Raw genomic sequence first — 14,126 nt, 5'->3', positions numbered from 1 at the left:
ACTACCTCATGGGGTATTCTGCCAAGTTTGCCATGAATCTGCACATCAGAAACTTGTAACTGAGTAGATGTCATCCTCAAAATAACAGGCAGCTAGTAGCCCTGTACAATTACATGTCAGTTACTCAGAGCATGTGCAATAGGGATAAATATCAAACAACTCTAGCCTAGCCATAGCCACCCGCATACTGTTGAAAATGGTGTAAACATATTGAAGCCAAAAGTAAGGAGCCAGTGCAGATTTCAGAAGGGATGGTTCTGTTTTGGATCAATAACAGAGCAGATGTGTTAGTTTTCAGAAAGGTCTGTGGTAGATATTCTCACATTGACCACAGGAAGTATAAGGCCGTTGCATTTATGAAATAGTAGTCTGACCTATAGTTTCTTTCTTTGAGTAAAAAGTGAGGTCTGCAGATGCTGGAGATCAGAGCTGAAAATGTGTTGCTGGTTAAAGCACAGCAGGTTAGGCAGCATCCAAGGAACAGGAAATTCGATGTTTCGGACTCTCTGGCCCGAAACGTCGAATTTCCTGTTCCTTGAATGCTGCCTAACCTGCTGTGCTTTAACCAGCAACACATTTTCAGACCTATAGTTTCTCCAAATTAAAAAAAAAACCTTGAATACACAGAAGGAAAACCAAATTTATGGGTCAATTCATACAGAGAAGATTAAGATGACAACAAGTTTTTGAAACTTTCTCCCATAGTAAGACTGAAGTGCTAACCATTAAAGGCCTTTGACAGCACCATACCGAACTTGGTTTCTAGCAAGAATTTTTTTTATTTTAAACAGCACAAAGAAAAGAAATTTACTGACTGCAAAACTAGCTTGTAATACAACATGAATTTAATACAATACAAGTGAAATTTGAATACTAAAAAGTGGTTAATCATACATTAAATGGAACATTTCTTGAGAAATACTAATGTAACGCTCTCGTTCTTTTTCGGTCATCAAAGATACTAATTCAGGATTTTGACTAACTTCACTGTACAGGTGCAATTTTCCAGCAACCATAACTGTTGATTTCTCTAGTACAAACTCATTTTCCTCTTCCTTTGCATCCAATTTTGTTGGTGGTTTTGCATTCTTCGATTCATCCTCTGATTCACTGGTCTCACTATCTGGTTCACTCCGATTTGCACTTGAAGTGAAGGTTGCTCCAGTTAATGATTTTTTCTCATGAATCATCAGTGTTTTTATGACCTCAGAGTTTGGAACCTTACTATTCAGAGCTGCATCTTCATCAAGCATTTCAGATGTGGTGTGTTCTGGAACAATTAGACAAGTGAAGTTTGGACAAAGTGATCAAATATCATTAATTCAAGACAATTTATTTTCACTACCTTTATTAGAAAAAAGTATTTAGCATCAAAATCTGCATTTAATTGACATCTAATTATCCAATTTATTATAATAAAAACACATGGTCTAATATTTTGGCATGACAATAGCAAACTAGGTGGCTAGATAGCAGACAGTGGTGATGTGATGGTAACATCACTGGGCTAATAATCTAGAAATTCAAGATAATACTTTGGAGATATGAACATGAATTCAACCAGAGCAGATATTGGGATGTAAGTTTTAAAAGCGAGCAATAAAAGGCAACTTTGCTGGTGGTCAGGAAAGCTCTTTTGGCAGTCATGTGAATCCAGATCCACTTCAGAGTGTAATAGAGTAGGAATATTGAAGTGACCTAGCAAGCTAAAGGGTAGCCAGGAGATTGGTTAACAAAATGCTGGCTCAGCCATTGATGCCACATCCCATCACAACAAAAAAATAAAAGTTAATATTTCTAATTGGCAAGACAAAGTGGTGTGCCATAGGGATTGCTGCTGAGTTTTTCTATAAAAGGTTATGTAAGTAACTATAAATGAAGCCAAAGGCAGGTTTTTCAAATTTGCTGACATAGGTAGAAAGCATGTTATGAAGAGATCACAGGCTACAAAGGCATTAGAGATAGCTTAAATCCTGGGCAAAAATCTTGCAAGGGGAGTACTATGTGGGAAAATGTGAAGCTGTCCATTTTGGCAAGAGGAATTTTTTTGAAAAAAAGCATATAACCGAAATTGCAGAGCTCTGGAGGTACAGAGTAATTTCTAACTGCTACAGCCAAGGTGGATGGACAACAATGAGTCAGCTTGAAAAAGATACCTGACAGCAAGGGACAAGATCCTGTTGTGGCCCATATTAGCATTGACAACCTGGGCAAGGAGTTCTGATTGGTGAATATCAGAAATTAAGAAAATTTTAAAAGCACAGGTCCTCATCAGGTTGTACTCTCAGGATTATTACCGGAGTCTTGTGCAAATTGGCAAACAGATAAGATTAAGGAAGCAAATACATGGCTAAAAAGGAGAACTCTGCAAAAGAGGGCTTCCATTTCATGGGTCACTTCATCAGTACTGGGATAGACCCCACCTGAACCAATCGAGGGCTAGGATCCAAGTAGAAAGGCTAAAGAGAGAGAGGCATAAGGAGGATCTTCAAACTTAAGAGGGGGTGCTCAGATTATTAAAATTTCCAAAGCAAGTAATAAGACAGTTTGGAGAAGTTCAGGAATTTAACTTCAGGCAAAGCAGATAAAAAGGACAAAAACTACAAGTAATAGGTAGTCCATGCAGAATTCAGGGTGTTGTAGTTAAATACGCAGTATACAAAACAGGTAACTGACTCGTAGTGCAGATATGAATTTGCACTAGGATGTTGTAATTAAGCATGACCAGGGCTGGGAACAAAATATCCAAGGATGCACATCCTCTCGAAAAAGGGCAGGCAGAAAGGCAGGGGTTGGGTTGCCTCACAAGTTAAGATTAGTAGCAAGTGAGAAGGTTGGAAGGCATAGAATCTGTGGGTAGAGTTGCAGAACTGTAAAAGGCAATAAAAAGGCCCTAATGGGAGTTATATAAAAATCTCCTAAACAGCCAGGGTGCAGGGCAGAAAATCAATTCAGGGAAGATAGTGCCATTCCTATTACAGTAATCATGGGTACTTAAATATACAAGTGAACTGTTGGTACTAGATCTCACAAATGAGTTTGTGGAAATGTCATTATGATGGTTTTGTGAGCAGTTTGGGTAGAGCCCATTCAGGAACAGGGAATTGTGGATTTGGTGATACATAGTGAGGCAGACTTGATTCAGGAGCTGAATGTGAAGGATCCCCTCAGGTCAGTGACCACAATATAAAATTCAGCCTGCAGTTTAGAGGGGGAGAAGCTGGAATCTCAACAATTCAAATCAAGTGAAAGTAACTACAAAGACAAGGAAGGAGTTGTTCTGAGCTTTGGAAGGCACAGCAGACACCCAGCTCAACAGAAAAAAAATATATAAAACATGCTAATGGGGAGGACAAGGTAATAATGGCCAACAAGGGAAGTCAGGGACAGCATAAAAGTGAAAGGAAAAGGTAACGTGGGAAGCCTTTAAAAACCAATTTTCTAAAAAAAAACAAGAGCATCGGGAAGATGACAAGATTAAGCTTGCAATAAACAGGAGATTGTGAAGTATTTTTGGATATGTTTAAAAAAAAAAGAGGCAGTAGATATTGGACTGCTGGAAAGGGAGGCTGGAGAAAGTGAGGAATGAAGAACCCAGGATTCTGATGGAAATAGCAGAGGAGATTCTGGAGGCATTGATGGTGACCTTTCAGAAATCACTGGAGTGAGGCAGTTTCCTCAAAGGACTGGAAAATGGCTAATGCAATACACCGGTTAAAAGAAGGTAGAGGATGTCAAATTTTAGGTTGCTCAGCCTGACCTTGATCATTAGGAAGATTGAGTCCAATATTAAATGATGATGTTGCAGAGTACAGTGTGCATTATAAAATAGGAATGGAGTCAGCACAGCTTCATAACAGGAAAGATAATACCTGAATAATCTGCTCCTGTTTTTTGAGGGGGTAATGAACAAGTTAGACAAAAGGAGAGCCAGTGGGTGTGGGAGGATTTAGAAGGTGAAGAATGGGCAAAAGATTAAATACAAAGTGGGAAAAGTAGAGGAAAGCAGTTTGTTTGGGAGAAGAGGTGTAGACCATTTTCTAAATGGGGAAAGGCTTCAGAAATTTGAAGCAGAAAAGGACCTGGATTCCTAATTCAGGTTTCTCTCCAGGTTAATATGCAGGTTCATTTGGCAGTTGAGGCAGCAAATGCAATGTTTGCATTCATTGCGAGGGGGCTGGGATACAAGAACAGGATATACTGCTGTGGCAGCACAAGGGTCTGGTCAGGCTGCATTTGGAATATTGAGCAGTTTTTGACCCCAGTCTGAAAGGTGGATATGCTGGCCTTGGAGAGGTTCCAAGGAGGTTTACAAAGATGATCCTGGAGATGAAGGGCTTATTGATTCTGGGTCTGTCTTCAATGGAATTTGGAAGGATGGGGAATTGTGGGAGTGGAGAATTTTAATTAAAAATTTTGAATACTGAGAGGCCTGAATAGAATGGATGTGGAGAGGATATTTTCACCAGTTGGAGAGAAAGCACACCTCACTGCAGGGACATCCTTTAAATGGATACGAGCAGGAATCTTTTCAGGCCAAGGGTGGTGAATCTGAAATTCTTTGCCACAGAAGGCTGTGGACGTCAAGTTATTGACTGTATTTAAGACAGAGATAGATAGGTTCTTTAAAGGGTAAAGGGATCAAAAGGTTACAAAGGATAAGGCAGGAGAATGACGATGAGAAACATATCAGTCATGATCAAATGGCAGTGCAGACTCTATTCTGAATGACTTGTATCTGCTCCTATATCTAATGGGTTATGCATGAATCAAAAGCAAATAACTAATGAAAACTAATTCAATGTTTGTTTATTGCAGGATGAATGGCATAAAGAAAAGATGGTTAATTCTGGAATGTGTGCCCAGCATGAGTCACCTTAATTCAGAAAGCCTCAAAGTCAGAAAACATTATGTTGGAAGCAGTTCAAAGAACTGTTAGACTAACTGTGGAATGGATGGGATGTTCTATGAGGGAAAGACAGACTAATCTTGTGTCCTCTGCAGTTTAGAAAATTAAGAGGTGGCTGGATTAAAATAAGACAGACCCTAAACAAGATATAGGATCAAGGATTCTTGACAGCTAAGTAGAGAGGATATTTCCTATTTAAAACAATCTAGAGCTAACTTGTCACCCAGTTAAGGCATCTGAGAATTAAGGGTCTGAGTCTTTGACACACTTTCCACCACCTTGAGGAAAAGTCTGACTATTCATTTAGAGGGTGTCAGATTCTGGACAAGATGCAAAGTTTTGTGGGGAGTTAGCTAGGAAGGAGCATGGAGTTAAATGAAATTGGCCACTATCTTACTGAATGAGGGAGGAGGCCCAGAGCCAGATGTTATCTGCTGCAAGTTTGTTTTTTCCTTCTTCTCGATCAAAGACCACAGTTGATAAATTGTGATATCACCCGTGTCTATTCCTCTCAGATTGAGATGAGCAGAGGATAGGTTTGACAGTTTATGCTGGTGAAAAACTCATTTTGTAAAATCAATATCTTTCAGTTTATGAACATTGTTAGTTGGGTGCTGTTGAACCAGACTAGGAATAGGAGCTCAATGCTGGTGATACTTTGAAGAGAAACATTAACAGGGCTCTTCTAGCCAGAACTAAGGTTAAAACCTTAGACTAAGTTCACGTGGGAGTTGCTGGCTAGCCAGCATTTATTGCCAGTCAGTAATTGCCCTTGAGCATGGCGGTAAGCTTGTCTGAATCCACAGCAGCCCTATGGTGTAGGTTGACCCACAATGTTAACAGAATTCCAGGATTTTGACCCATTAGGTCACTCAACAGGATAATTCACAAGAAGGGAAACAAACTTTTCTACTGAAATCAGGGGAGCTGTATAGTACTGTTCAGTCATTTTCACTACATAGATCTGGCAATATATTTTGTGGTTGTCAGAAAGAGACCCTTAAAACAACAGAAATTTAGTGGCATATGTTTGTTTGCAGGAATACATGGTGCACCAAAAATGTGTTTTGGTAAAGTGCGCCAAAAAACAGGAGAAATCGTGGTAACTTGAAATTTGTAATTACACAATATCTTGAGCAGAGTTTGATTTTGGATTTGAAGATACTAGTACAAAAAGACAATTCCAATTTAAGATTCTCATTTAACAAGCAGAAGCCACTACTTGCAGTGTCCCATCGGATCTATACACAAGGCAGTCCTGTACACTCGCAGAGTTTCCTTCTCTTTCCAACAGGAGAGGAATTTTGCAGAAATTCAGCAATGTCCTGAGGCGGTACAGTGACTGCTAGGCAGGCAGCAGAATAGAGGATGCACCATATTTCTTTATGGGAAAGCAGCATGCAGAAAGTAATTTTTTTCTGGAATGTTACATCAGTTACATGCTCTGTCCATAGCCCAGAGAGAAATAATTTTTGGCCATTATGTTGTCTGAGAATGTCAGCTCGTTTCCATTTGAGCTGCTGTTGCCAGTGTAGTGAATTTCAGGACCAGCTTCCTTTAGTGTCAGAAGTAACTATTTCCTGATTTAAGAATAATATCGTGATAAACTAAATCATAACTACATGTCCCCATCTGGTTACAGGTTCCTTTGATAGATATTGTGACAGTGACTAAAGAACCAGAAACCTTATCCCCTTCAAATTAACCTAAAAGGAGTTCTACCCACATGTGTATGATAACAGTGGATGGTGCTCATCTCGTTTCTCAGTATTAACCCTTCCAGGCCCATATAAACATGCCATACAACAGCTATATAAATGAAGCACTAAAAACATTTAACCTCACAACAAAAATCCTTTCCCATCTTCAACAACGGAAGAGTCCAGAATGTTAATGCAAAAGGCTAAAGTATTTGCAACAATCTTCATCCAGAAGTGCTGAGTGCGTGATCCACCTCTGTCTCCTCCAGCAGTCCTCCCTGCCAAACCATTCCAGTACAGCTACAAAACACTGGCATCTACTGGACCCAAAAAAAGTGGCAAGTAACAAAGGCCACACAACTGACTATTTCACCACTGCTCTTTAACCTTCAAAAAAGGTGTTATAACCAAATCTCTTGGCATATTCAGCATTGTTATTTCCTCAACCCAAACATCCTGGGCATCCCCATTGAACAGGAACTGAACTGGACTGGATTTGCTATCAATAGTAGTGACAAGAGGTCAGAATAGGAATACTGCAACATGCAACTCGCCTAACTTCCCACTTGCCTGGATAAGTACAGTTCAGCAGCACAAAAACCTGACACCATACAAACCACTATTGCAACCGCTAATGCAGAAATTTACCAATATCCTAAAGACAGCACCTTCTAAACCCATGCCAACTATAAACAAGGAGGACAAGGGTAGCAGATACATGGGAGCATCCCCACTTGCAAGTTCCTCTCCAAATCACTCATTATCCTGACTTGGAAATAGATTGCCAATCCTTCACTGTTGCTGGGTCAAAATCCTGGAATTCTCTCCATCCACAGGATTGAGAATTTATCTGGGCTTCAGCAGTTTGTACAACTCATGATGGGAAATAAGTGCTGCCCAGCCAGCAATGCCACATCCTATTAGTGAATGTTTAAAAGTGAGCAATTATTATTATGCACTGCAGTATTCCACAAGTAGGGTAGAAGCCACTTAAAAAGTCAGGGAAAGCCATCTAGTAAAAGCTCACATTCAAAGCACAGGAAGTTTACATTCTCTTGCACCTTCAAAACAAGCAAACCAGGGCTTCAAAAAAATTTTTTGAAGTCTCAAAAAAAAGTCACTGGGCAAAAAAAAAAGATATATAATGGTTGGGTTATACGCAAATACTGGACAAGGAAGTGACATTGACTCAAAACTCAGCACTACCAACTGTGCAAAGTGGATACCTAATTAACTAGTAGGAAAGGGTATTTACTATGCATACATTAAACCTCCAGGTCATAATACATCAGAGCAGAAGTAGACCATTAAGCCCATCAAGTCTGTTCCAAATTTCTTGCCTTATTCCCCCATAATCCCTCAATCCCCCTACTAATTAATAAAAAAAGAGCTCTCAGTCTTGAATATACTTAAAAGGCCCAGCTTCAACAGCCCACTGTGGTAAAGAATTCACTATCTTCAAGAAATTCTTCATCCGTCCTTACAGGGTCATTCTTTAATCTGAAATATAATCTTCTTCTGGTCCTAGACACTCCCACAAGGGCACACTTTCTCCACATTTACCTGGTTAATTCTCTATAAATCTTGTATAAATATGGACTCCTTTTTATTTAAAAGTTAAAAATAGCAAGCTGAACTTAACTTTTTCTTAAGGCACTCTTCCATTCCTGGAATGATTGTAGAGAACCTTCTCTGGACTACCTTCAATGCCAGAATATAAAACTTTCCTTACATAAGGAGAGTAGACAGGTTCACAGTATTCCAGCTGTGGTCTTACTCGTACCTTGTATAGTTTTAGAAAGTCTTCCCTTTTTTTAAAAAGGGAAAAGAGAAACACTCATTTGAAATAAGTGCCAAAATTCCATTTGCCTTCACTATTACCTACTGTAATTGGATGTTAGCTTTTTGTATGTATGTACACTCCCAAATCCTTCTGTTCCATTGTTTTTGCCGTCTTCGTCCACTTTAATATTCAGCTTCTCTATTCTTCCTACCAGAGTGCATAACCACTCTATTTCCACATTATATTCCATCTGCAAAGCTCTTGCATAAACACTTAAATCTGTGTCACTCTGTAGATGTTGTGTTATCTTCACTATTTGCCCTCTCACCCATGTTTTTAATCCACAAACTAGATGATTTGCATGATAATTGTATTATAAGTAGTGGACACAGCCCTGATTCGTGAGTACTTTAATTACAGATTACCATCCTGAAAACATTCCCTTATCCCAACTGTTTTCTACTCATTAGCCAATCCTCTATTCATACCGTCAGAGGCTCTTGTCTTAAAATGTAGCTTCGAGCAAAACCGTTTTTTGGATTGCTTAAAAATCTTTATGATATTTACTAGCTCCTTTAATTTCTTTCTAATACATTAAAACATACAACTGCCAGGAAATAAATTGTAAATAATAACCTGGATCATTACAATGTAGTAGATTAAAAACTTTAATAAATAGAAAATAAAACATTAACAACCAGTTTCCTGTTAAGTGATGGGACCTGGCATGAATTGCTTTTTATACTGAATACCAGTCAGTCACATTGGTCATCTTGGTAATTTAAATTTTAGACATTGAGGTAGTTGCAGAATAGTGGGTCATGATTACTATTCCCTCAAGTTTTGACACTGGTACTTCTCACACCACTTTCAATCTCATTCCCACCACACACACACCAGCGTGTAGCAACTACACAGATTCACAACAGTAATTCACCCTGGCTCCTTTGGCAACACATTCAAAATGCCTCTACCACGTGGAAAGAGGAGGGCAGCCGGTAACATGGGAACATCACCACAAAGGTTCTGCTCTAAACCAGACTTGGAACACTGTCAAAATCCTGGAGCTCCCTTCCCAACAGCACTGAATCGATCTACACTCCCCTGACTGCTGTTGAAGGAAGGGGTTCATCACAAGATTGATGAGGACATGGGCAATACATGCTGACCTAGCCAGCAACACCCACATTCTGTCAGAAAATAAATCACATAACTGAAAGAAAAAAACCAAACGATTCAGGATTGCTGAAAATAAAACACGTTAAATGATTTCCTCAAGTCTCAAAGGAAATTATACTAAAATACACATACTCACCAACTGAATTCTCCTTTTTATCCAAACCAACTCCCTCAACAGTGCTTGCAGTCATCCAGATGGGCTGTGATTTAACAGGCTTCACAGTTTTTTTCTTAGATTTAGCATCAGATTCTTGGACATTTACAACAATGTTTTGTTCATACAGATCATTGCAAACTGCTTTATTTGACCATCTCTCTGGACGATCATTACTTTTAAGGCCATGTGTCTTCGGATTCTGACTGAAAATAAAATACAAATCACTCACTACATGAATAAAGCTTTGAGTGATTCCTGACTTTTATACCTAACCACTACTGATGTGAACAAGAAAGTCAATCTCTTGTGGGGTTCTGGGAAGTGGGCTCCTGCTATAATCTAAAATTCTAAATCCTAAAAATGATGAACCTTTGGGTCATTCAAGCTCTAGTTTTCACAGGGACTTCAACCTAATGTTATCCAACATAAACAATTTTAATAGAGCCACTCTTCTAGATTTATATTAACGATGGATTTGGACAAAGCACTGGTTGCAATTATCTTCTTGTACAATAATAGGTACTTTCAAATGTTGGCATTGTACAGTTAGGATAAGATAAATCTGGAAATATCATTTTAGATGAGCAAGATCTATATATGTAAGATTTTAATGTTTAGCTAATCAAGTTCTGTTCTCTAAACATCCTGTACCATGTATTGCTGACTAGAATCATGAACATTCAATTTATTCAATGTTTGGGGTGATTAATATGCCACCATTTCACATCTCTTACTCCTCAGGTAATAAGTTAGTACCCAAATTCAAAGTATCCTTTAGCATTTGCTTTCTGTTCTGATTAAATTATTTCGTGACCAGCAGTATAACAACTACTGAATTTCAGATATACACTACCTTATTGCCAGTTCTGGGATCTCAGTTGGTTGTGGTTCTAAGAGTTCATGTGGAAGAGCAATATCTTCAGTTTCACGTAAAAGTGCATAAATCGGTTCAATTTGTTCATTAAACGTTGCCAGAAGTGTTCGAGCATCACGTTTAGGTATTGCAGAAGCATCTTCTTCTACCTCCGTGTGACAGTATGTACAGTTAAAATTGCCTATAGATTTTACAGGAACAGCAAACAAGGATAACAACAAGGGAAGGATTAATAGTGGAGCACAGGATTATGACATTTGGCCTATCAAGCCCAGGTGCTAGCTGTGCTATCCAGTTAATCTTACTCCCAATATTCTCCATAAACTTACGTTGACAAAAAAATTTAAAGCTTTTGCCTTTTCCACATTGCCTTCTTAATTTAGAAGATTCTCTCCCAATTAATGAAGGGGTTGGGAGAATCACCAAAAATCACAGGAAGAAATTTACTAGAAACTCTAGTTTGCTTCCTCTTACCTCCTCAGTCTGCTGTACACAATGTTGCTTCAACTGAAATTTAAACAAAGTAGAAGTAAAATATAAAACATCTGTCACTGCCTCCAAAAAGGTATGAAAAAGAACTGTTCCAGTAACTGAAGATGGTGAATGGGAGGAAAACATTACCCTCTGCTTTGGGATTTGTTACCTCACCTGTATCCTTGTGTTTTCAACAAAAGTTAATTACACTGTACTTGAGATGCCATTAGTTAAACCATTAAAAAAGTGCTCAGCAATTATTTCTCCCAAAAAAATCACATTTTTCAGCCTTTCAAGTTTCAAATCCCCAGTTATTGACATTTTGATTCTGTTAAAAGAAAGTCTATTTGGACTGTACCTACTGAGCAATTCTAAAACTAACTTCAAAACCACATGCTTAATATACTGCAAAAGGAGCTACAAGAAATAAAAGGCAGGATCTGACAAGGGTAGTACATTGTAACAGATGGAAATTGAGAAGGTGTGTGAACGGGTTGCTAATTCAGGCTGAATTAATTGGGAAGGACAATTGTAAAGTATTTGCTCTGCTTATGTAAAGCTAACCACCTGTTTGAAAAAAAAAGATGTTTCTCCCACAAAACCCTTAGATTAAAAAGGTGTTAAGGGACATATAAAAGTAGGTTAATTTGGGCATATTCATCCAAGTTAGTCCACAGGTACAACTTCAGAGTTTTGTCGTCGCTGTGGTGCTACCAGGTTTATAGGTCCTCGGAGAAGCTCTTCTAGTCATCAGACAAAACCTCAAATACTGTGGCAGCAACAGCGGAATCAGAGGTTGAATCCTGCAGCAAGTAACTCACCACTTGGAAAGACCAGCAAGACTGCCTACATATGGAACTGCAGGAATTGGGGGAGATACTAAAATGAATATTTTGCATCAGTTTTTACGGTGAAGATATAGAACATGGGAAGATAAATTGAAAAGTGTTCATATTACAGAAGTGGTGGACATCATAAAATGCATAAAAGGAGGATAAATCCGCAGGACCTGATCAGGTGAACTCTAGAACACTCTTGGAAGCTATCATGGACAGTCACTAGTGAGGTGCTAGGAGACAAGGTTGGCTGACATGGTGCTACTATTTAAGAAAGGTGCTAAGGAAACGTCAGGGGACGTGACCCTAACATTGTTGGTGGGCAGGTTGTTGGAGGGAATCTTGAGGACAGGATTTCACGTATTTGGAAGAGTAAGTACTGATTAGGGATGGGCAACGTGGCTTTGTGCATGGGGAATCAAGTCTCCAACTTGATTGGATTTTCTGGAAAACATAACAAAGAGGACTGATGAGGCCAGAGCACCTGATGTGATCTATTTGGATTTCAAGGTATTTGACTGGTTAGCAAGGTTAAGGCAGCATCCAAGGAGCAGGAGAATCGACGTCCAGACCTCTGGTTTCTGAAGCAATTTGCATTTTCCACATTAAAAGAGCTGATTTCAAGTGAGAGTTCGGCAAGTTGCTGCCAGGTGCGAATGTTGTAGTATATAATATTACTGCCCTTCCTACGGCACTGATCCTATTTGGCAAAAAAAAGAGGGCTGCAAATGCTGGAAACCAGCGTCTAGTGTGTTGCTGGAAAAGCACAGCAGGTCAGGCAGCATCCGGGGAGCAGGAAAATCGACGTTTCGGGCAGATGCCCTTCGTCAGGAATGCTTCATTGGAAGGGCTTTTACCCGAAACGTCGATTTTCCTGCCCCTCGGATGCTGCCTGACCCGCTGTGCTTTTCCAGCACGGATCCTATTTGGACAAACCACTGTACAACATGTAACTTCCAGCAATTTCTGCTGGAGTACTGAATCAGGCTAAAACCTGGACTACCCGGATACGCGTGCGCGCTTAAACCCCGCCACAATCTGACCAGCACCAAACATGTTAGATAAGTTTAGCTGGTTCCGTACTTTGTGAGGGGGCGTAGAAAGAATGGGACAAATTTCAGGATCAAGCTGGAGAATCCTTGCAGTATCTCGGCTTGAGAGAGAAATAAAAACATCGCACTGAAAGTTTGTCAGCTGCTAACCCAAATAAATCTTCAGCGGTGATATTTAAATTATCGCGTGGGATGAATTCAAAACCGACAATTCTCTACCAAAACAAGGATGAAAATCAAAACAAAACAAAACAAAACATATGTTCTGGGGAAACCGATAAAGTCCCAGCTCACCTGTACAAGGGTCAAACAAATGATTGACTTCCAAATCAGTAAATGTACTGAAACAGAGCGGACACTTGAAAGATGATCTTGTGCTTGAATTCCTCTCGTCAGTTTCAATTTTTCTGCGCATTATATCCAGTTTGTATTTGACCACGTCCACCAGCAGCTTGTAGTTGATGTAATAGTAATTGTGTCTGGAACTCTTCCCGTCAGAATTGGTTTCCACCCGTATTCGGCTCTTAAGAAACTTGTCAGATTTTAGGGTGTTGAGGACAGAGCGGAGCTGCTTCTTCTCAAACTTCAAGAGTTGTTGCAGGTCATCCTCCTTCACACAGGGATAGCGAATGAGAATGTCCAGAGTGAGGGAATATTCCACCCCATAGAATCCACGCACTATGTACTTTGCTAAGCGTTTGAGAGATGCAGGGACTTCCGTAATCGCGTTTTGGTCCATGATTGTAATTTTTGTTTAAACAAGCTGGAGAATCCTTGCAGTATCTCAGTTTAAAAAAAAACACCCAAAAATTACTAAGTCTTTCAGGGGAACGCGAGTATTACAATTCCAAGAACCAGACCGGCAAAATCCCTCCATTAAAATTAGAAATGCAATGCAAATTCTACTCTCGCGTTTTAAGCGTGACTGGTTATTAATTGTAATCTCCCGAAGACCATCAATGGAAACTCATTTAATCACGTGTCTGGAGTTTGCACATTCTCCCCGTGTCTGCGTGGGTTTCCTCACACCGTCCAAAATTGCGCAGGTCAGGTGGATTAGCCACGGGAACGCGGGGTTTAGGGATAATCGAGAGGAGCTAGATCTGGGTGGAGTGTTCTTCGGAGATTTGATGGGCCGCCTCTCTGCATTGTAGGGGTTCTA

At 39.6% G+C, this 14,126-nt stretch overlaps 1 protein-coding gene across 1 annotated transcript; it reads right to left on the bottom strand.

Annotated features, from left to right (window-relative positions):
- Positions 1 to 884: 884 nt before the first annotated feature.
- Positions 885 to 13,703, bottom strand: LOC132814359 (general transcription factor IIE subunit 1-like). Its single transcript, XM_060823588.1, has 4 exons — positions 13,259 to 13,703; positions 10,582 to 10,783; positions 9,708 to 9,931; positions 885 to 1,270 (listed from the first exon to the last, which is right to left on the bottom strand). Exons 1-4 carry the CDS (start codon positions 13,701 to 13,703, stop codon positions 885 to 887), a joined length of 1,257 nt encoding a protein of 418 aa, XP_060679571.1.
- Positions 13,704 to 14,126: the final 423 nt, after the last annotated feature.

This window comes from Hemiscyllium ocellatum, chromosome 1 (genome assembly GCF_020745735.1).
Source record: "Hemiscyllium ocellatum isolate sHemOce1 chromosome 1, sHemOce1.pat.X.cur, whole genome shotgun sequence".
Lineage (NCBI taxonomy): Eukaryota > Metazoa > Chordata > Chondrichthyes > Orectolobiformes > Hemiscylliidae > Hemiscyllium > Hemiscyllium ocellatum.
This window is presented reverse-complemented; position numbering and strand designations above follow the sequence as displayed.